Source organism: Callorhinus ursinus, unplaced genomic scaffold (assembly GCF_003265705.2).
Source record: "Callorhinus ursinus isolate GAN/ISIS: 27379988/994484 unplaced genomic scaffold, GSC_fseal_2.0 scaffold24, whole genome shotgun sequence".
Classification (NCBI taxonomy): domain Eukaryota; kingdom Metazoa; phylum Chordata; class Mammalia; order Carnivora; family Otariidae; genus Callorhinus; species Callorhinus ursinus.
The window spans coordinates 2,652,301-2,675,419 of record NW_027397086.1 but is presented as its reverse complement, the minus strand read 5'-3'; the positions used below and the strand labels follow the sequence as shown (position 1 = coordinate 2,675,419).

At 54.7% G+C, this 23,119-nt stretch overlaps 2 protein-coding genes across 20 annotated transcripts in view; one reads left to right on the top strand and one right to left on the bottom strand.

The window, feature by feature from the left end:
- The window catches only part of USP20 (ubiquitin specific peptidase 20), a 41,979-nt gene extending 36,598 nt beyond the window's left edge, over nucleotides 1-5,381 (top strand). For 6 of the 8 annotated variants that reach the window (XM_073905623.1, XM_073905621.1, XM_073905622.1 and 3 more), the window contains exons 20-26: nucleotides 177-346; nucleotides 435-516; nucleotides 1,462-1,570; nucleotides 2,413-2,515; nucleotides 3,342-3,413; nucleotides 3,786-3,962; nucleotides 5,050-5,381. In XM_073905623.1, the coding sequence (XP_073761724.1) occupies nucleotides 177-346; nucleotides 435-516; nucleotides 1,462-1,570; nucleotides 2,413-2,515; nucleotides 3,342-3,413; nucleotides 3,786-3,946 (697 nt within the window). In that variant the 3' untranslated portion in view covers nucleotides 3,947-3,962; nucleotides 5,050-5,381. The other 2 variants (XM_073905624.1, XM_073905625.1) reach the window with 2 other exon arrangements.
- Nucleotides 5,382-8,829: 3,448 nt separating this feature from the next.
- FNBP1 (formin binding protein 1) overlaps nucleotides 8,830-23,119 on the bottom strand; it is a 137,023-nt gene continuing 122,733 nt past the window's right edge. For 6 of the 12 annotated variants that reach the window (XM_073905618.1, XM_073905611.1, XM_073905613.1 and 3 more), the window contains 4 exons: nucleotides 19,782-19,914; nucleotides 18,017-18,138; nucleotides 17,590-17,729; nucleotides 12,653-16,001 (listed from right to left, as the gene is read on the bottom strand). In XM_073905618.1, the coding sequence (XP_073761719.1) occupies nucleotides 15,823-16,001; nucleotides 17,590-17,729; nucleotides 18,017-18,138; nucleotides 19,782-19,914 (574 nt within the window). In that variant the 3' untranslated portion in view covers nucleotides 12,653-15,822. Of the gene's footprint in view, nucleotides 11,974-12,652; nucleotides 16,002-17,589; nucleotides 17,730-18,016; nucleotides 18,139-19,781; nucleotides 19,915-23,119 lie in introns of those variants that run through there. The other 6 variants (XM_073905619.1, XM_073905612.1, XM_073905614.1 and 3 more) reach the window with 2 other exon arrangements.

The window sequence follows — 23,119 nt, the reverse complement described above, 5'->3', positions numbered from 1 at the left end:
TGCTCCATCCCTGCTCCATCCTTGCTCCTTCCCTGCTGTACCCCTGCCCCACCCCTGCTCCATCCCTGCTCCATCCTTGCTCCATCCCTGCTCTACCCCTGCCCCACCCCCGCCCTAACCCTGCTCCATCCCTGCTCTGCCCCTGCTTACCCCTGCTCTGCCCACCCCTGCTGCAGGAAGAGCAGTGAGGAGGCTGTGCGGGAACGGCAGCAAGTGGTATCCCTGGCCGCCATGCGGGAGCCCAGCCTGCTGCGGTTCTACGTGTCTCGAGAATGGCTCAACAAGTTCAACACGTTCGCCGAGCCGGGGCCCATCACCAACCATACCTTCCTCTGCTCCCACGGAGGTGAGGGCGCCTCCTCTGTGGTCGGGGTGGGGGGGAGGAGGCGGGCGGCCGAGCCCCCAGCACTCCATCCCTGTGCCTCCCTCCACAGGCATCCCACCCCACAAATACCACTACATCGACGACCTGGTGGTGATCCTGCCCCAGAACGTGTGGGAACACCTGTACAACAGGTAAGGTGCCGTGCCTGCTCCTGTCCGGGCCGCCGTCCGTGGGGCCGGGCCGGGCCCTGGGGGACAGAGGAGTCTAGACGTAGCTGCCAGCTTCCCTGCGCGTGACTGCAGTGAAGAAAACGCTTGTGGGGCACCCGTTGGACCCCGACAGTTGGGAGGGACAGAGACTGGCTCCAGCAAAGGCCAGCAGGTCCCTCTCACAGATAGTCCCCGGCGTCCTGGCTCGGGCGGGCCCAGCTCCGATGGCCTGCGGCTTGTGCGGCCTGAGGCTCTCCAGGTTCAAGTCCCTCAGGACCAGAAACGTGGCTCTCATGTCGAGGACCTGCCTAGGCCCGGGTCGCTCTGCAGATGGGCAGGCAGGATGTGCCCCCCTAAGAGAATGGTCAGACAGGCCAGGGAGGCCTCTCCTCGGACAGGCTTTGCCCCATCCGTTGGCGGGTCGGGGGCAGACTCGGCCTGATGGTAGGTGGGTGGGTCAGAGCCCCACAGAGAGATGTGTCCCCATATCCCGTGGGAATTCACCCTCCTACCTGCAGAGGGACAAGCTTCTGCCTCCCTTTGACACTGTCCTCAGGATCTGGCCAGGTGGGCTGTTGGCCACAGCAGCTCCTGCCCAGTAGCCAAGAGAGGAAGTGAAAATGTTAATCTGCCCTTTAGCCTTTAAACATAGCTTTGTGACATGCCTGGGCCAGGTGCCAGGCCGGGTACTGTGGGCTCCCTGGCATGCAGGTCCCCCTGCCAGTCGAGTGAGGGAGACAGGAAAGTCAACAGGCCTGAGCACCGGGCAACCAGGGTGACATCAGGGAGGCTCCCCAGAGGAGGAGGAGAAACCCGTCAAGTGGAGGGCAGTCACGGTTCCCCGGCACGTTCTGCCGCCTCCCCTCCCAGACCTCTCCCCTCAGCGTGCGCTCGCGCGCTCTCTCTCTTTCTGCCCTCCGGGCGCAGGTTTGGGGGCGGCCCCGCTGTGAACCATCTGTACGTGTGCTGCATCTGCCAGGTGGAGATCGAGGCGCTGGCCAAGCGGAGGCGGATCGAGATCGACACCTTCATTAAGGTGCGTGCGGGCGGGGGTGGGGTGCCGTGCCTCCAGCCTCTGGGGGGGATATGTGGGGAGCTGGGGACTGAAGAGCCGTGTGCGGTCAGGCTCTATTTGGAAGACCTGTCCTGTGGGAGAACAGAGCGGCCAGACGTTGAAGGCTTTGCTCTCAGAGGATCGGGTTCCGGAGGCTCAGGTCCATCTGCTTGAGCAGCTGTGGAAAGAACAGAACCCTGCTGTTTGGGGCTGGGTGACTCTTTATTGTGGGGGCTGTCCTGTGTGTGAGAGGACAGTTAGCATCCCTGGCCCCCGGCATGCCAGTGACAACAAAAATCACCCGCACCCATTGGCCATGTCCCCTGTGCGGCAGATCTCCCCGCTAGTGAGAACCATGGGGCTCTACAAAGTGACACAGAAGGTGCATTAAGTGAAAAAAGCAAGTGGCAGAATGACCCAGGATGATCCTGTTCAGGAAAGGAAGCAGGCGTGTGTGAGGCCCGGGGCTGCTCGGAACAGGGTGACCGGGGACCACCCACCCTTTGGGAATAGATCATGGGTGAAAGACAGTTAAGGCCACTGAGCTTTGTGCCTGTGAAAAAACGATGGGTCAGAATAGTTAATGGAGCAAATCAGTGCACTCAGTTAAGGGGGGGAGCCACATCGGCCTGTGGTCTCGGTTGGAGAGATGCCCCCAAGTGTTCCCTGCTGACGTTGGAGTGGTGGGACTTGTCTGGGAGCCCCAAATTTTCTACCTGGGGTATCTGGTGTGTTCTAAGAGTTGGGGATGAGGGGGAAAGTCAGCGGGGTGCTGGGGCAGTGGTGCTGACCCTCCCCTCTGCTGACTCTCCCCGGCGGCCCAGCTGAACAAAGCCTTCCAGGCGGAGGAGTCCCCCGGTGTCATCTACTGCATCAGCATGCAGTGGTTTCGGGAGTGGGAGGCCTTTGTCAAGGGCAAGGACAATGGTGAGTGGAGCATGGGCCCGCCTCCCCCCCCCCCCCCCCCCCCCCCCCGGGTTCCCCCCGCCCCCGGGCCGGGGTTCCGTTCCCCCCCCCCCCCGACCCCGGGCCAGGCCGTCTTGCTCACCACTTCCTCGTGTCCTGTCCCTGCTGGTGCCCAGACAAGGCTGCCTCCCAGAGTCATCCGCCGTCCCTGGCAAGAAACAGCAGAGCCCGAGCTCCACACGTGGCTCCCAGCCTAGCGCTGGGGGGCCTGGCAGGGTCAGCAGGTTCTGTGCAAAGGACATTGGCCTTTCAGGGCCTAAGCACCAGCCAGGCCTTGGGGCAAGGGGAGGGGCCTTGCTGCCATCCAGGCCCTGCTGGGCGGTGAGGTGCCAGGCGCGCCCTGGGGGCTCCCTAGCGTTGGTGGAGGCAGGCAGCCTCGGCTGTGCTGGAGAGTCGCAGCTCCGGAGTTGCAGCCCGCGCTCGGGCCCCGGCTTCGCCTTCAGCCAGCTCTTCCCTGGGCAGGTCTTCCCCCTGCCTCTGGGAACAGCTCTCAAGTCCCACGGTGGCTGAGGATTACATGAGGTTTGGGGAAGGGTGTTCTGAAGCCAGTGCCTGAGTCCCAGAAATCCCTTCTGTGGATGAGCATCCGGTGCCCAACACCTGCCCCCGTGAGGATGTCACACAGACCCCGTGGGCCCCGGACGGCCTCTCTGGGGTCGCAGTGTTGGAGTCACGCCTTGAGAACGGCTCTTACCTGTTGAGAGGTGGAGGGCTGTGTTGGGGACCGGGGAGCTTCCCGCTGCTGCAGAGACCCAGAGGCGCTGAGCCTGAGCTGCGTCTGTTCCAGAGCCCCCTGGGCCCATTGACAACAGCAGGATTGCTCAGGTCAAAGGAAGCGGCCACATCCAACTGAAGCAGGGTGAGTCTCGCCGGCTCCAGGCCTGCCTCCCCGGCCAGCCAGCCTCCCCACGGTCCCTCCTGGCTGCCAGTCACAGTCCTGGGAGCCCCCACCGCTCCTACCCAGGCCCTGTGCCGGCCTCTGCCTGCCCTTTGCGGGCAGCCCCCCACCCCGGGAAACGGGTGGCAGTGGAGATGTGCCTTCTGGGGTCCTTAGCAGACGGACATCCCCGTGGAGCGGCCCGAGATTGCTCTTGAGCAGCTTTGCACAGAAGCTCCCTCGTGGGGCCCAGACCTCCCGGAGCCCCCACGGCCAAGACCATGGCTTCCCGGACGGGGTGAGGGGGCACGCGCAAGCCCAGCCCCGACCGCGTGGCCTCTGGGGCCCCCGCAGGAGCTGACTACGGGCAGATTTCAGAGGAGACCTGGGTCTACCTGAACAACCTGTATGGTGGCGGCCCCGAGATCGCCATCCGACAGAGTGTGGCCCAGCTCCAGGACTCAGAGAGCCTACATGGGGAGCAGAAGATCGAAGCCGAGACCCGGGCCGTGTGACTTGGTGGGCCAGTCTGTAAGTCCCCTCCCCTTGCAGAGACCCTCTCCCTTCCCCTGTGTGTTGGAAGAGCGCATCCCTGAATGCACCTTCCGTGAGGCTGTTTGGAAAAACCCCCTCGTGGGCCCCGCCGGGCTGAGTGACCCAAGTGTCCCCACAGGCCCCTGTCTTGGCCCTCCTCCCCGCAGAGGGCGTGCTTATCCCCGGAAGAGAGGCTGGCCGCTTGGGTAACCCAGATGTGTAAAGAGACAGAAAAGTCGTTTGGGTTCCAGGGAGTAATGTCGCAACCAGGAAATACATCCACTTCAGGCTCTTCAAATGACCAGGGCCCTGCGACGTTCCTTAACTTGGGTCTTTGTGTCCACTTGTCACGGTCGCTGTGTCCCTGACCCGCTCCCTCGCTCGCTCGGGCCCAGCTTGGGTCCCTGGAGTTCCAAGTCAGGGGCTGTGGCCTAGGGACCGAGGGGTGGGAGGAGCTCCAGGCGCTGGCCAGCACCTGGGACGCACAGCAGGGAGTTGGGGTGCAGAGGCCTGAGCTGGAGCAGTGGGGGTGCTGGACCCAGCTCCTCCCTAGGCCCCGCTTCGGCCCCGATCCCCGGTGTCACAGAAAGGCCCCGGAAACCTGGGCTGCGCTCAGCGTTTCTCCTGCAGGCTGACACCTCTGGACTCCTCTGCGGTGGGGACCCAGGGTGGGGGTTGTTTCTGGAGGCAGCTGGTCCCTGGCTCCCCGTGCTGCCGAGCTGGCCCCACGGTCTGGCTGTCGCCCGTCCCCACCAGGGAACCAGGTGATGAGACAGAAGTGCCCCGCGTCACTGTGCTTTGCTGCAAATGCAGCCTCCCTGGGGGGGGGCTCCCTGTTTCTCACCACACTGTATGGGGAGCCCGGGGAGCTGTGGCTCTGGGGCAGCTCTCAGTCGGCTGTGGAAGCCCGTCCTGGATGCTGAGCCAGGCCACGCTGGGGTGCTGGGACAAGTCCTGGGGGCTGGGCCTTGCCTCCGGGGGCACCCATGCCCCTGGACGAAGCTGCTCACCTTGTCAGGGCCAGAGGGAACGGGGGCGGGGAAGGGGCCTTGGGATCCAGGCCCCCACATGCCGTGGCCTTCAGTCTCTCGAAGCAGATGTGGCTGGAATTCCGGCAGAGCCCCGGCAGCTGGTGCGGCACGTAGCTCACTCTGCAGTCCTTCTACCCGGTTCCTTCCCCACCGAGGCAGCATGTGATCGAAGAACAAGCCGCTCTGGAGTCCCTTGACATTTGCTACAGTCTTTTGGTGAAAGTTCCTGCTGCATCCAGCGGGCGACCCCGTGGTGGGGCTGGGGGGCCACACGTCGTCACCCTGCTGGTGGCAGGTTCTGCACCAGGTTGTCAACTCGCCGCCCCATCGGCGCGGCCTCGTCGGTGTTCAGAATGTCCTAATAAATACATACGCGTTCCCCACAGCCCCCCGCTGTCGTCTGTCCCCGGGCAGCTCACTGTTAGCGGGGGGCCTGAGCCGGGGGTGGGGGGTCGGCGGTCCACACCACCACACAAGGGAGGGGGCTTGGCAGGGCTCTGACACCAGACAGCCTCTGGAGGCTGCGGAAGCAGACAAGGAAGAGGGGGACGCAGGCACGTTTTCCTGGAACCAGCCCGGCCCCGCTTAGCCCGGCCCCAGAGAAGCGGGGCCGGATGTGGGGGGGGGAGGGGTAAGGCCAGCACATCCCACGGGCTGGTCCCCTACTGGCGCCGCGCCCCCGGCCACTCGGCCACTTGGGGTAACCTCTCCGAGCTGGGGTTACCCTCCACGGGTGGAGGGACCCTTCCCTCCTCGGCTGACGGCGCACATTGGCGCCTCCAATCACAGCATCACGGTTGCTGGGGTCCTACACGGGGAGTTCCCCGGCACTTGATGATGCTAGTGTTTTATTCTCCCTGTGGTTTTGGTTGGATTTTGTTTATACTTGTTGGGGTTTGGTGGGGAGAGAAGAATGGGAGGTGTTTATGTGTTATTTGAGGCACATATACTTGTGAAATCCCATCAGCTGTGAGCGTGCAGACCCACGTTCAGCATCAGGAATGGTTACCCCGGGGTGTTGCCATCGCCGGGGCCCCGTGAACCCCTGTGGGTCCCTCCCGAGCACAGCCGCCACCTCGCCCCGCCCCAGAAGTAGCTCCTGCCTGTCCTTCATCCTTCACTTTTCTTTATAGCTTTCCCACGTCCGTGTGTATCGGGGTCTAAGCACTACTTTTAGCTTTGCTCACATTTAAACGTTGTACACACGGAATTCCGTGGTACGGATTTTGTGATTGGCCTTTCTTGTTTACCGTGGAAGATGAGAATGAAGGATTAGCTGATTTCGGAGGTTTGGGGACACTCACTCGCTGTACTGTGGGAAGGTGAGGGAGAAAGAGGGGGTGCCACACTGGCCTTAAAATCTTTCCTTTATATTTTCCCTTGATATACCAGGCTTTTAAGTGGCTCGGCCAAACTCAGATGCTGGAATCTGGAGACAAAACAGGAGACTGTGGGTGTTCACAGACTGGGCGCGGCTGGGAAGCCCGGGGCAGTGGGGAGGCCACCTCCTGTCTTTCCTCCGCAGGCATCCCCTCCCCCCTTGCCGTGGTCGGGCTCCTGCCTTCGGCTGGGCCTGGGTCTCCCTCCAGCAGCCCCTCTTAGAGGAGACAGAGCCTCTACCCACAGACGGGGGAGCGTGGGGGCCAGCGGCTGCCTGCGCGCGCGCTTCTGCTCACAAACCCGCATCAGAAAGTGCATTTGCAAGGTGCAGGCCCCCCCAAAAGTGTACTTCCTACCTTGGTTCTAGTTGGAATTCAGTGCAAACATAAATGATCCTGTGAGTCTTAACACCACCTCGTTTTGAGCCCCACAGAGGCTTGGGGGAAGCGAGTGGGGTTTTGGAATCACACCTCCCTCTGGCTCTTCTGCCTGCAGCAGAGAGGAGATGAACCCCCCCGAGGAGAAGCTATGAAAAGGGCAGCCCACACCGTAAGACCATGTGTGTTCTGGAAAGCTGTCCCAGGGGCGCGTTAGGATGCCGTCTCCAGCCCTTCCTTGGATCTGAGACCAGCGAGCAGCCTGGCCCAGGTGGTGTCTGGGGAGCCGGGAGGGGGGACAGGGCGTGGCCTGGTGCCACGGCGGGGGGGGGGGGGGGGTGCACACCGGGGGGGGAGAATGCCGCCCGGGGTCCTTCCCCCCCCCCCTCCCCCCCCCCCCCGCCCCCGCCTCCTTCCCGGGCCCAACAGCCTGAGAATGAGGAGATCCCCATTGTTTCCTCCCACATTTAGCCCCTTAGCTCTGAGAACAAAGGCACAGGGGGTCCTTTCTCCGATTCGGCTCCACCTTTTGTGGCCCAGCAATGCCCCCAGTGGATGGGAGGTCTTTAAGTACAGTCACTCACTATACCATCTGGACAGGTAGTGTTTAAAACCAGGGTCTCATGGGTACACTTCAGGGGAAGCAGCTCCTGATGCTCACAAAGTGGCTGCTGAATGCCGGGTTTGCATTTTAATCCCGGGTCGGAGAGGGTGCTGGCCACCCGAGAGGCTTGCTGCCTCCCCTTCTCAGAAAAGAACAGCAGAGGCCAGGGAGGGAAGGCGAGGCCTCAGCCAGCCAGGGACAGGGCTTCCTCACGGCCCAGGACTCAGGGACGTTAGCCCCGCTGAGCTAGGCCAGCCGTTTCTCTGGCCAGCCGCCCCCGGCGCCTTCCCTCCCACAGGCCTGCGGCGCCTCACTTTGGCTGCAGCGATTCAGAGTTGGCTCTCCGGCCTGTCCCGTGGGGCCAACAACTCCAGAGATCTCTTTTGCTTTAATTAAAAAAAAAAAGAGAGACACTTGACCCCCCCACCCCCACCCTCCGGCTCAGCCGCTTCCATTGTGTTCTTGGTCACTTGGTCCCCGACACGGGGTGTCCTTCCCCTCTGTGCTGGCCCCTCTCCCGCTAGGGGTCGCCACTGCCTGTGCGGCCGTGCCGTGGGGCCTGGGTGCGGCCGGTGCCCCTGAGGCCAGGAGAGGCCGCGGAGGCCTGGCCCTGCCCCCCCCCCCCCCCCCCCCCTGGGCAGGCTGCTGAGTCTCCCAGGCCCGCTGGGGGAGCCTGACTGACAGGTCTGCTGCCCTCGGAGTCAGGAGCTCTTGCTTTTTTGAAGGCCACTCACATCCGTTTCGGGGAGGAGGTGAAGGCCGAGGTGAGGCCCGGCCTCTTATTGGTGGCCTCACCTCCCACCCCTCAGCAACTCTGCTGCGACCTCCCTCCCTCCCTCCCGTTCGAAAACAGCTCTGAGGGGCCTTAAACAGGTGTGGGCACAAATCACTGTACCTTCCCCCCCAAAGCCTGGGGTGGGATCCTCCATGCTGGCAGGGAAACGGGGCCTCCCGCTGCGCACATCCTGGGTTGGGTGGGGAAGGCTGGGGTCCTCCCCGCTTCAGTGTTGCGCAAGCCCGTGGTTACTGCAGCCAGGCTGCCAAGAGGGTGGGCTCGAGCACTTGCCAGAGCAGACTGCCCACAGAATGCCAACGTGCCCCGCGGTCCCAGCACCCCCACCCCCCCCATAGGGGCCCCGAAGACCTAGAGTAGCTGCGCACTGAATGTGCATGGAAAACAAATTTCCTGCTCCTAAGGAGCCCCCCAAGTCCCTGTACTGAACTGACCTGAATCCCACATCAGTGTCCCCGACAGCTCTTCCTCCGGCAGGTGAGGTGGTGGGTAGAACTAGTGGGTCGCAAGCGCGCCCGGGCGGGTGGCTACGTGACTTGTCCTGGGTTCACGCGGTAAATCAGGTAAATGAGGTGCACACGGGCCCAGCCCCAGCCGCCCCCACCGCCCCAACCCAGCGGCCCCGGCCTGCTTCCGGGCCCGAGGTCACCTCCTCGTGCCACAAAACAGTCCCGTGACAACATAACAGAGGTTACACTTTTATTTAACATTTAGAGGATTAACATATAGTTACAAGGTCAATATAAGCCTTCCAATGGAAGCACGGTATTTGGTTTAATTCCATCTCCAGAGACAAATGGGCAATTCCAGAACCTTCACAATGGCAGGGGCCGTTACAACACTGAAATGCCTCCAAAGTTTAGAATTAGTGCCACACACACAAAGAAACCAAAACGTTTAAAGGTGCTCAACATCAGGTTAAAATAGAATTTTGGATCACTCTTTAAAGAAGTGTTTTGACGGCACCAGTGTGGGGAGGCAGAGGTATGAGGAAGTATGAAACTAAGATTTCTGGAAAAATACTTAGCATCCATGTCACTTTTTCACGTTCCATAAACTCTCTCCTGTAATTACAGATGTCACCAGAAGCCCTGAGGGGGGGCCTCTGTGCTGCGAGATAAGCTACAGCTTATCTGGCCTGAGCCTCACAGCCTGGAAGCTTCTGAGGTGAGCGCGCTAAAAACCCGAAGGAAAATCCCACGACGGCTTTCCATGCCTTTTTTATCTTGCAAAGGAAAAACTGGATGAATGACAAGTTCCTCTCTTTCCAGCAGAAAAACGTTTTTAGGTCATGTTCAGGGCAGGTGCTTTAAAACTTAGTCATTCTTACAACAACACTACTCTAGCATCGGTGGAGAAAGGACAGGCGTCGGGGGGCGAACGGGTGGCCGAGAAGCAGATGGGGAAGTTCCCCTACTCTATGGGAACTGGTCCATACTCCTATAGAGATGATTTCCCAGGAGGATCCCCAGAATAAAGGATACACCTCAACTACCCTCTAATGACTTATCTCCTTGAATGAGCTCAGGTTTGCAGCGCTCCCCTCCCCCCACAGCCGCACAGACCCACCGGGGGCAGGGGGGGGCGGGGTACGACACCAAGGCTAACACGGAGAAGCACTTAGGATCCATTCCTTTCTGGACGCAGGTGGTTCAGAAAGGAATAAAAAAAAAAAAAGGTGCAGGGGCTACAAGATACGAGCATATTCTCTATTGGGCTTAACAGACACTAAAAGAACAAACCACTGCAGCTTATACCATTTTCCCTACATTGTGAGAACTGAATCTATCCTGACCCCAGAATATGAAAGATGCAATGCACATGCATTACTGAGGCTCTAAAATCGATTTAAAAAAACCATTTAGCATCCTTGTGGAGAGCAGTCAGCTTGGCTTGGTGAGATTCAGAAGTTCCTAGAGATTCCTGACCCCCCCATCCCCCCCCCCCCCCCGGGGCTGGCGGAGGAGCCTCCGCGGAGCTGCTGCAACGACGGGCGGGGCCAAACCACACACCTGCAGGTTTGCAGGGACTCGGGCGAGGCCCGGCCCCCCTGGCCCCAGGGCATCCGGCAAGCAGCCCTCTCACAAGGTGGAGGAGCTCCCCACCGCTGTGGGCAACGGGGGCCCACTGCCAACAGAGCAGCCCCGAGACCCCCACGGCCTCAGCCATCCCGCCAGATAGGCAGGTAGTCTTCAACCGAAGGGCCTGGCCCCCTTCAGGGCAAGAGAGAGACAGAGACAGAGACAGAGACAGAGAGACAGAAGGGGGGGCGGCTCACGCTCGCTTGCTTGCTCGCCTTTAAACCCAAAGCCACTTCCTCTTCACTTGCTTACCCCGGGGCATGTGCTCGCGGGAGGTTTCTCTCGGAAGGGGGGGTGTGGTCGAGCTCAACCCTGGCTTCTGAGAGGAACCGTTTCGGCCACTGAACACAGGCCCAGCCCTTAGCACCTCTCCTTTCTGCCTCTTGTCCCTTCGGCTCCCATAAGACACCCTCGTCTTAGATTCGTAAAGGTCGAGAAGAATTGAGGATGTCCGAGGTGACCACCTAGTTACCAACAGCCAAACGAGAGAGCACAGAGGCCCGAGTTCCTTCTTGGGCTTTGGATGGTGTCTCGTTCACAGAAACTCGCAGCCAGTGACTCCTCCCGACCGGGTCTGCACCAGAGAAGGGAAGCTAGGCTGCTCTAAGGCATGACTGGCCACGGGCTACACGGCCTCACATTTTCCTCAAGGATCCGCAAGAGGAAGGGGACTTCGCTCAAAAAGTCAACTCCCTCCAGTCTCCGTGGCCCACGGAGCCCGTGAGAACATGCGGAAGCTGTGGCCACAGGACCACCTGAAGGACCGCCGGCCTCACAGGGTTTTTGGTGAGGAAAGCGCTAGAATCCGAAGATGTGAATCTCAGGAATTCACGGGAAAACGGGAATTGTCACTTTGCAAGGAGCTAGGGCCGAGGTGAGACGCTCGCTCAAGCGCCATGGCCCGCAGGGCGATGGCAGGGAGGTGGGCTGGGACCTTCCCTCACCCGTGAAAGGTGGACGCTTCTGCGTGTGGCCCTGGAGATGGAATTTGACTTCCAGTGTAGACCTTTCCAGGCCACGGAGCACAGGCTCCCAATCGAAACGCGTGCGCGCGCACTCAGGGATGCATGCATGCGTGTGCGTGCCTGCGTGTCCCCCAGCGCCCCCCACGGACACTGTCAGGCCAGGAAATGTTGCAAGGGCCGATGTTTAGTATGAGGTGAGGACCCCTAACCAGAAAAGGACCACCGAAGAGTCAACGGACTCGGGACGCGGGAACCCATCCATGACATCCGGGCGCTCGCTCGGTCCGCCTGGTGCACGCCTGACCCTCCTTGTCCAGATTCTGTCCATCTCCCCCGGGGGAGACCAGTGGCGAAGTTTTCACGAAAGGCACAGTGTGAACCATGGACGGGCCAGGACGCGCCAGGCCGACTGAGGGCCAAGGCAGGGGCCCGGGAAGGAGGGAGCACGTGTCTAGCTGCCTTCCGTGGCCCCGGGTGGGGTGGGGGTGCGGGACAGGGACAGAACTGCCCCCAGAGAGGTGGCCGGACGGGCCGTGGGGGGAGCAGGGCCATGAGAAGCATGCTGTGGGAAGAAAAGAAAGAAAAAGGCAAGCAGCCGCGTGGCGGGTCGGGGGGATGCGGCTTCAGGCTGAGATGTCGTCGGAGGGCCGCGCGCCGGCCCAGCCCGGGAGCCGTCTGTGCGCGCGGGCGCCCGGGGCCTGCGGAGACAAGCAGACCGAAGGGGTTCTCCTGGGAAGGCTCACTGAGGCTCCGGCTCCTGCAACCGCCTCTAGGAATCTACAACACAAAAAGACAGAGAAAGAGTGTTTAGAGGGAGGCCGGTGGTCCGGGGCGGACAGTCTGCTCCGTAGACTGCGCCGCCCGGGAGGGGGACAGCTTTAGAGCAGTGGGGTGTTACCACGGGGCACGTCTGAGATAAGGAACTTTCACGGTTGCAGGTCGCCTCAGGGGCTAGCCTTCCCTGAAGGGAAGAGAGGCCCACACGGAAGACCCGCGCCCATCCACCCCCAGCCCCTCTTTCTGGGTCCGCCGAGTTTCGGCGGAAAGAAACGTGACCCGCTTCCCAGGAGGATGCAAGGAATTTCAAGGCCCGATCCTCTCTCCCTGACCGACACTCTCGGTGCTTTACCAAAAAAAAAAAAAGTAAAATCTTGGCGAAAAGGAAAAACGTGTCACTCAGCGTCTACTCAGCAATCAACAGTGAAAGTTCTTCATCTGGAGGGGGTAGGAGAGGAAGGAGAGACAGACTCGTAAAGCCCTCAGGTGCACACAGGGCGAGAGACAGAGAAGGTGTCATCATTTAAAAGGCGGGGGGGGGGGGGGGGAGGAGGGCAGAATTTTAAAAAAGCATTTGGCTGGAAAAGTTGCCCATGACTGAAGACAAAAGAGTTAAATACCCGGATTACACAGAATCATTTTCTCGGAAAGGTGAAAAATCATTTAAAATACACAACACTGAGAAAAATACGTTTATTAGAGAGGCAGATATGAGGGTACAACTTAAGAGGAGCCAGACAGGTTCTTTCCTTTCAGGGTGAGAAGAGAGAGGCAATCGTGTTGGCCGTACTGGAACAAAACTTACTCAGAACACAAGTGTCTACAATAAACGCAAGTCTGGAGTGGCCGGCAGGGGACCTAGTCCTTCCGGCTTCCCCAGCGGGTACAAAAACAAAAACGGTCATTAGGCAGCAGAAGCACCAATAAAACAAACAGACAAAAGAGTCAAACGTTAAAACAACGAATTCAAGTCAACCTTTTAGTTTCCAAATGGCAGTATATACAAATAGATGGGGGTGGGGGGATTACGGACATATTTAACAGAAAGCAATTTAAAAAACCAAACTGAACCATAAAAGAAGACAGTCACAATCCAACCGACCCACTGGACGTTCCTCTAGTCTAAATATTTTGGCAATTATTAAATAGTCACATTGTAGCTGACAACACACACACACACACACACACACACACACACACACACATGTGCACGGGCACAGAACAGCTGTTTGAGTTCCCCACGGGCTGGGAGGGGTTGGGGGGGCAGTGTTCTTGGGGGTGCCGAGCAGATTGAGAAACCAGGTGGGGAAGACAGGCTTCGACGCATACACGAGTAACCTCTAAATGTGTCTCTAAAATAAAAGGAGAAAACTTCACCCGCAAGCCGAGACTTGGGTTCTTTCATTTTAGCAGATAACCAGGGGTGGGGGGAGGGTAGCAAAAACCAGAGTATACTCTGGGCAGAAGTGGGAATTCTGATTCTTTGGGAATGGTTTCAGGACTTCTCCTAACACTCGGTGCACTGACCGGCGGGCACCAAGGCACACTTGTTCTGTCCTTCCTCCGCAGCTGCCTGTGCTAAGGGCCTGAGGCACACAATTTAAAATCATGAGCATTCAATTACACGCCCAAACCCACACACGCCCCCCCCGCCCCCCATAAACCAACTGAGCCATTTTCTGAATCAAATTTGCACAACCGTTAAGAAAAAAACAAAAAAACCAAAAACCTAAATAAACCCACAATAACGTCATGGAATGCCATACTTTCCAAGGGAGGCTTCCAGAGGCTCACGTTGTCTCGGCCATTTTAAGACTTTTTCAGTGTTTGGTTTGCTTCCTGTAGCTGTTCACAGGCTGGAAATGAGTCCCATCATCGGACAGAAAGCTCTGATTTTAATATCTGAGGTCCCCCGTTCGCCTGGGTCCATGCCTAGTGCTGTAACCTCCCCTAGCTCGTGAAGAGGAATCCCTGTGGTTTCAGGGTCAGCCGAGTTACTTGCGGTAAATATTTAAAAAGGGGAACAGAAATGATTTTCCTGAGAGGTCTGGGGTCCAGGGTGAATGGCTTTATCGATATTACATCAGCAAAGGTAGAACAAGGCAAAATAATTCTGAATCACAAAATATTTTAAAAAGCGGGCAGACCGACGTCAGTTTCCTGCTTTGGGCATTATTCTACCATTTACGTCCGAAGTCACCCCTGGGGGGACACCGGCTGAAGCGTACACGGGATGGCTCTGGACTGTCTTTACAGCCTCCTGGCAATCTATCATTTAACAATAAAACGTGTTTTAAAAATCAGGCTGTCATTAGCGTTTACTAAATTCCATTTTGGTGGTCCTTGGGGAGTGTAGCAAACTTTCTGCTAGATTCTACAACAAGCACCTGTAACTCCGGCCAGGTGCCACACCCCGATGATAAGCAGCTGTTGATTTTTAAATCGGCTTTTTTTTTTTTTTGGTAGAATCAGCTTTAAATCGACTTGAGCTTATAAAAGGAGCTCACGATGTAAAAGCAAGGAGCTAATTTCCTATGTAAAAGTAGGAAGGACATGAATAAATAATTCTCAAAGCCAAATAAAAAGTAAATTGGAACTTGACACCTTTATTGTGAGCCATTCATAGCTGGTTCTCCATGACCTCAGGGTAGATTCTTGAAATGGGCACACACATTGGGCTGGGTACCCATCTCTACGCATGTGATCGATTTCACTACCTATGTTGCCAGTTTAAAAATGCAAAACCCCATGTGACCCAGATCCCTTTCAAGATGGTGAAATACTTTAGTCTGGCTATAGTTCATTATATAAAACGAGCTAGCAATTCTAAAACGATTTTCAGTAAATTCATATTTTGGGTCTTAAAAGATGTCAAGGATTAAGAAAAACAAAACAAAACCAAAAACCCAAAACACCTCCGCGAAGTGAGGAGCTGGGGGGGCGGGGGTCTGCGTGTAGAAGCAGCTGCTGCTATTTATAGCCCCACGTGGGGAAGTGTGAGCTGAAAACAGCTCCACTTGCCACAAAACCTCCAAAAGAAGCATACTGTTTTTTGTAAGTGATCGAAACAGCGCCAGGGCATCTGATGGACTCTGTCAGTGGCAGCGGGGAGCCCAGTGGCAGCGGGGAGCTCAGTGGTCTCCTGTAAAAGTCAACTGGTTAATTGTTAACCAAGCTTTTCCAGATTTCAGTGGGTTGTCTGGGATCATGCACAGGGGAGAGGATACTCACGGTGATCTACCAATGATCTTAAACACGTTTAAGGAAAAATACACACGTTTAGCACCAACATAGGCCGCGTCTTACTCTTTTCTCAAGGAGGGGGAGGTTTTATTTATGACTTCCTCCAAAGCAAGTGATTGTAAGATTACACAAACTAGCATAGTTCAAGTTATTAAGTTACAAAATGTAACACTCTAAGGGGGTTCCATTTACCGCAGTTGCTAGATAGAAACAGAACTGAAGTCCTACCCGCCCCTCTGACGTGTGTGGACTTTTAAATTCAGAAATAGCGATTAGAAGCTAGAAGGCAACTTTTTTTTTTTTTTTTTGGATACCTACAGATACTGCCAGAAGAACTGTTTATCCGATTTCAAATGACAGAATTGTAAATTGGCAGTTGGCAGCTTTCCGCGTCATATTTCATGAGCAAGTGAAATGTGATTATAGTCAAAACTAGCCAAGGGAATTCGGGTGTCGAACGCCTACAAGCCCACCGCGTGGCCATGTGACAACACGCACTCCAGTGTCCTCCAGCCACGCTTTGGAAGAACCGCTGGGTACAGTCATAGTTGTGGGGAGAGACAACTCCAATTTTTTTTTTTTTACAGTTTTTTTTTTTAAGTTGTATTAAATATAAGTCTTAGCACCTTTGGCATTTTTGTCCAAATAGACTTCGACGTACGAAGTGGGGACATAACCCTCTTCATCTTCATTTCTCCGAATGCGGGTCCACCCGTCGCCTTTGTCTTCCTCGATCACGTACAGAGTTTCTCCTTCAACCACGGAGATGGTCCCTTCATTCTGACCTGGAGAAGCAAGATCAGAACGAGTCAGCTTCCCGTCACATCCAGGAGGAGCGCAAACAGGGGGCTTGGCAATGAAAGAGGCTCAGCGGGCGAGCAACAGATGCACTGGACCCCTCCCCGGTTGCCCTGCAAGGGCTGCTCCCACCACGCAGAAGCTTCCAGCACCCCCCCCCCCCCACTGCGGCTCTCCGGGACCCTTCTCCAGCTACTCCAGAGCCAGGGGCTTCCCCAGGGGACGTCTCTGCCCTTCCTCTGTCTCTTAATGACACCTTTTCGGACACTATCCCCACTTCTCTCTCTCTCTCCCATCCCGGTTCTTGCCGGTAGCTAAGCTTCCCCTTCTTGGGCCCGAAACACGTGTCCATTTCCAACGTCGGCCCTGGCTCCTAAACCTGGCCTCGCTGTGTCTCTTCCCAAACGACACCTTTCTCCTACCTTTCCACTTCAGGGCGGCCCCAGGGGGGCACCTTCAGGAATCTGCTCCCTTTCCTCCGGTCTTTGTTCCCCGTTTCCGGTCAGCCAGGGGTCTGAGCGGTTTGCTGACTGCGACCTCTCTGGGCCCACTCTTTAATAACGGGGGTCCCCAAGACCACTTGCTAAGATAACTGCCCGAGACTAGCGCCCCACTGCTCACACAGAATTCTCAAGAGCAGACTGTCCGGGGAGCTGCTTACAGGGGGGCCGTGGGGGTGGGGCCGGGGCGTGGGAATGAGGTTAAGTTGGCGACGTCGAACCTGGTGCTTTCTTGTCCCACTGAACATGTGGGCTGTCGTGAGGAGATCTGGAAGATCCATCGGTCCCAGAGCTTCCTAAACCTACCTGAGCTCGGACTGCTTCTTCCACAGCACCCTTAGTATCTTTCTAGGGGACATCGTTCTGGCAACTCTAGGCGAGTCTTTCGAGCCCTTCATCCCTGTCCTCCGATGGGTCCCACACATGTGCCAGTACGTGTCCTAAGGTCTAGCTCTGCTCAAATGCTTTCAACAGCTCAACTGGGGCCCCCCCAACTCCAAACGATTCTTACCCACCTCCCCCCTCAAGGACACCATTCCTAGTCTCAGATTCCACTACTCCCACCTAAGACATCTAAGCTCCAGCCACACGAGCCCATGCTTCTCTCACCTCCCTGCCTCAGATGCAGAGCAGCCTGGAGAGTTCCCTGAATTAATTCTCTTAAGGAAGGGAGCTCGCAGTCCCATGAACCGCCATCGCTCTGTACCCCGCCTCTGGTAAGTGCTGTCAGCTGACCTCCCCCAAATGTGTGTCTGCTCTCCAGGGGCGGATGCCACGCCGACCCACCCGCATCCCACCCCTCTGGGGGCTTTACAAGACAGGAGCTCCCAGAAATACTGGACGAACGGATGAAATCATCATTATTCCACGCTATCTGCTGTAAGTAGGCCACACGAAAACTGTTCCATTGTACGGACCAACAGGCAAAACGTGCAGCCATGAACCAAATGATGGTGATGACGACGGTGAGCAGAACGATAGGGTAAGACAAGAGAGAAAGATCTGGAAGAAGGTCCAATCACAGCAGGAGAAGGGACAGCGTGCGCAAGTGGGGAACCGGGCGGACGCGGGTCACCTTCGAATGTGTAGAGGGCTTTGCAGGTCCCGATGGCGGGCAGGGGCTCCTCCTCATCAAACTCGTCATCGAAGTCCGTGGCCAGCACCTTCCCCTCACCCTCCTGACTCTGCTCCTCCGTGTAACTGCCATCCGGGCTGCTCAAGAAAGGAAACCACACAGCAACTATAGCGACTGCCCGGCGACGCGCTTGCACCGGCGCCACCCCGGCTGCTGTCACCAAGGCCATCGCAGGTCACCCGTGTGCTCCGTCGCCGCCCCACACGGCACTAGGGACCCGCGTGGTGGGGAAAGGGCAGGTCAGGCATCTTGGGCTCTTGGGTACGGAGCAAGTGCCTCGCGCTCGTCTCCAGCCTCCAGAATCGGGACACGAACACAAAGCAAACCTGCTCCCCTCCAGACAGCAGGCGTGGTACAGATACTGTACCTCTCGCGGTCCTGGGCACAGTTGTTGACCGTGGCTGGGTTCTGGGCGTCGAACATTCCACTCTGCCGGCGGGCCTGCTCGCTGCGTGCCGGCAGCCTGCCTTCCACCTCCGCCAGCCAGGCCTGCAAGCAAAAGCCACCAAAGACGCTGCTCTGAGCTCAGCTGAGGGCCCAGCCAGGGAGTCTTAAAGGCCCCAAATTCGGGGGGCTCAATGGTCATTGAAGCTGAGACTCGAGAAGGACCACACCGGCGGGGGGGGTCTCTAGTGTCTCTGCATTCGGCTGTATAAGGCACCCACAGGCAACTGCTCCTAGTACATCTCACGTTGGAGAAGTAGAAGCAAACGTGTTTAGGCAACTGTCACAATGGGGCAGAAAGAGCACTGGACTGTGTTAGACTCTTGGGCTTTTTTTAACTTTTTTTTTTTTTTTTAAAGTAGGCTCCATGCCCAGCGTGGAGCCCAAGGCAGAGCCTGAACTCACAACCATGAGATCAAGCCCTGAGGTGAGATCAAGCATCAGATGCTTAACCGACTGAGCCACCCAGGTGCCCCTCTACTCTTGGGCTTTTTAAAACAGCGGTGTGATTTCAGTTAAGTCGCTTCTAGTTTCTTCTGGTTCCAAAATTCTGTGACCGTGAGGTCCCACTGGAGAAGAGGAGACTCCTGCTGCACATAAGCTCAGTGTGAAAGCTACACTCACCTTTTCTTGTTTTGAGGACTGTGTCACTCTTTTTAATGGTAAAGAAACGTATATACAGGAAATCAAATAAGATAAAAGATAAAATTATCTTGGGCAACATTGGAAATAGCGTAAAAAAGGCCAAAGGATAACAATGACCAGGAAAGAACATTTCTAGGTTCTAAACCCTCCAACAGCAGTAACTGACTGACGGATTCTAGGAAGAATTTTAAAAAGCCATATCTGACCCTTTGTTGCTAGAAGTAACCAATTCCGACCGGAGCAATCAGTCACTGATATATTTTTCCATGTTCTGTAGCCTCGAAATTTGTGGGTAAAAGAAGCCTTTTGGGGGCGCCTGGGTGGCTCCGTCGGTTAAGCGTCTGCCTTCGGCTCGGGTCATGATCCCAGGGTCCTGGGATCGAGCCCCGCATCGGGCTCCCTGCTCAGTGGAAAGCCTGCTTCTCCCTCTCCCACTCCCCCTGCTTGTGTTCCCTCTCTCGCTGTGTCTCTATCTGTCAAATAAATAAATCTTAAAAACAAAAAAGAATTAAAAATCCAGTGAAAAATGGTAAAAAAAAAAAAGACGCCTTTTGTCCATAGCTCTCGAGTGCTTCTCTCTCCCTCCTTAAAACATTTATTTATCTTTCCTACTCATTTCTAATTTGTGTCTCTCAGCAGTTGTCAGCTCTCTGACCCTTTGATGATGGGTCCTTTGTAAGAACCATAACGTATTTGACTTGATTTTTTTTCACTTCTGGATTCACAATGGCACACTCGCAGCTGTATCGATTATCAACAGGCGCTGGAACAGGACCGACTAAGCGAAGCACTTAAACCAAAGAACAACGCATCCAAATACAACTGTGCATGTCGGTTTGAGGGGACATCCTGGGCAGAGGGCAGCCGAGGGGCAGAACCGCCGGTGGGTGACCACTTTTCCTTTTATCACAGCTTGCCAAGCCCCCCCGACACCCTCCAGCCGCATCTCTTGCAGAATCGCTGGTGCTCTACAGCATCCCCAGCCCTTCCTCGGTTTCTTTTTTTTCCATCAGAACTTTTCACCACCCACAGCGTTTTCATACCTCAAATTTCTGGGATTCTAGCCGCAGTTTTTCTATATTTTGGCTGACTTCGGTTAATTTGTGATCCAAACTGGCTGGGTCTCCCATCTGAGGATTCTTCAGGTAAACATCTTTCATTTTTGTTATGGCATCTCTGAAAAAAAAAAGAGAGAAGAGGACACTGTAAAGGTGACTGTCGCCCGCCAAGTGTATTCTCGCGCCACCTCGCACGCCGTGTGAATGGGAGCACGGGAAGACAGTGTCACCACGTGGGTTCGAAGGGAGTTTCGGGGCCGGCTTTCATCCTAAAACTCCATAAGAATTCTGCTCCCGAGGTCTGTATAGTCCAGAGATGGATATGAAAACTTCGGCTGCCTTTTCTGAATGGTATCTGGTTCCTCCCACTGCCCTCAGCAACTGAGAAACATGAATCACTCCTGTTCTTCCCTTTGTGCCAAACAACAACAAAAACAAACAAAGCCCAAATATCCAGACGCACATTTTTCGTGCAAACTGAAGCTCCAGCTGGCATCCTGGTCTTGTGGGCTACCATGAGTTCCCCTCACAGAGAAGCACAGTTAACTGCTTTGGAAGTTTTATTACACACTCTTTCAACTATTAAGAAACCAAACCCACAGTTGGTGTCCGCGACAGGCAGGTACCTGAGTCTCAAAGCTACATATCACAAGATCCCACACCCTTCCTGAAATCGTGTTGGCGGCCCACACATAGCAACCTGAGTAAATGAATCCCCACAGGAGCGTTGCAGCCAAGCTTGGGGCTATCTCTGGGACCGAAGAGCTCTATTAATTCTGAATTCTGGTTCTGAGAGACTTTCAGTAGGGTTCGAGGTGTTAAAAGTTTACAGCAAATGACTCTGCAGGTGGTAAGGGGCCAATTTTAATGAGCATCAGTAAAAGGCAGCCTCAACCTGTTACACAACATAAGACCAATGAACCAAACCCTATTCTGAGTCACGGCAAATAGTTTAACTGAAAATACAGAAATAACAGAAAGCGAATTTCCACAAGTCCTCACCAGGCCTGGGCCCACCCCCTCGCATCTGAGCCCTTGTGAGCCTTTCCGACCTGCTGCTCCTTTGTGGGTACTGACTGTTCACGTTTCCCGAGGTCCCATCTCCACTACAGCCCTCCCTCCACCTGCACTCCCCGCGCCCCCTGACTTTTCTCCACTTCCTTCTTTCCCACAGTGGGTATCACTTTCCAACATTATATAATTTATTATGCTTATTATTGTTTATTGTCGGTCTCTTCCTACTAGAATGGAAGCTCTCCGAGGAAGCTCTATGGGCTCAAGCTCTTTTGTTAACTTGGTATCTCCCCAGTGGCGGGACACTACGTGGCACGCAGTAGATGCTCAGTAAGTACCTGAGATGACTAAATGCTCTCACTACAAACAAACGGTAGTGTCTACCTTTACCAAATCCCTCTCCTGACTTTATGGCCATACCTCGAGCTACTGTCCCGCCTCTCTGCAAAACTTCTCGAAAGACTCGTCGAGATTCATTACCTTTGATTCTCCTCCTCCTGTCTCCCCTGGTAGGTCTCTCCAGAAGTTTAATTTTATTCATCTTTTCAAGGAACCAACTTTTGGATTTGTTGATCCTCTTTGTTGAGTGCATATGTTTTTCTATGTCACTGATTTACACTCTTTTCTTGCTTCTGTTTTCTTTGGTTCAATTTGCTGTGCTTTTTCTAACTTCTTGAGATGGACACTTAGCTCACTGATGTTTAGTGTTTGCTGTCTTTAACACATATGGAAAGCTATATCGTTCCCTTTATGAGCGTTGTCTTAGTGACAGCCCAGTAACTGATGTACAGAATAGGGGTTCAGGTTTAGCTCTGCTCCGGTATCTTCCAATGTCTCTTTTTTCCCCTCTTTATTGTGCTTTCAGTGTGTTTCTTTTTCTTTCTTTTTTCTTTTTTTAAACATATAATGTATTATTTGTTTCAGGGGTACAGGTATGTGTTTCCAATGTCTCTTATGATTTCTTCTTTAGTCTTTGAGTTATCTAGAGCTACATTTCTTAATTTCTAAATGTTTGTTATTGGTACCCAGCTTTACTGCAGGCTTCAGAGAACACACCTTGAATGGTGTCTACCCTTGGATGTTTGTTGAGATTTGCTTTGTGAAAACAGGATATGCTCAATTGTTGGAAATGCTCTGTGTGTGCTTGAAAAGAATGTGCACCATGCAATGATTGGATAGACATGTCTGAGGTCGATTTTGTCAATTATATTACTTAAATATTCTACCCTGAATCTGTTGTTTTACTAGTTATTCAGAGAAGTGCATTAAACATCTTCCTCAACAGCGATGTGTTTGTATTTCTTGTACATACTCATGTCAAAGGGTTAATAGCATAACCTTTTTTTATGTTTTGGGGTCAGACGGTCCTACAGCTTTAAACTGGGCTGTTTGTTACTCAAAGCATTTAATGTTATGAAGTTGACGTTCTTGAACTTAATAGTTTGAGGGTTTTTTTGGCCTGAAAGTCAGTCTTCCTCTGGCTGGCACTGGCCAACCAGTGGATGGTGTATCTTTTTCCATTCCTTTATTTTCAATCTTTCCATACCTTATGAGGTATGTTTTTTTTATACCTTATGAGTTAGATGTGCCTTTTGTAGGTAGCATACAGGTGGATTTTGGGTTGTTTTTCAGTCTGAAAATCTAATTGGGACATGTAGTCTGTTGACACTGAACATACTCATTTTATTTTATAGACACTATGTGCCAGGCATTGGTCCAAGCACCTCCCATACACTGACACATTTAATCCTCACTATTGACTTCCTTTTCAAGATGAGGAAACCGAGGTTAGGTTAAAAGGTTAAGATCAAGAAGAGGTTAAGAAGCTTATCCAAAGTCTGCAACAGAAATAGGCGGAACCAGGTTTGAACCCAGGGTATATTAATTTATTTTTAAGTTTTATTTATTTAAGTCATCTCTGTGTGCCATGTGGGGCTAAAACCCACAACCTGGAGATCAAGAGTCATACACTCCTCTGACTGAGCCAGCCGGGCACCCCTGAACCCCAGGGTGTTTTAAATCTGCCCTCATACTTTGTGCTTTTGATTCATCCCGCCTTGTCCCTCTTGTACAAAATGTAAGTTGCATGAGAACAGAGGTTTTCATGTGTTTTGTTCATCGCTTTATTCCCAGGGTCTAGGATACTTCCTTGTACACAGTAAATGCTCAATAAACAGTCATCAAGTAAATGGTTAAACTGGATTTGCCTTCTTACCAGCAAGGCTGCTGTGAGGGTTAAAAGGTTAACCAGCTTCCACGGCCACAACCCAAGTGGCAGAGAAATTTTTCTGTATAACTATTGGACAAGA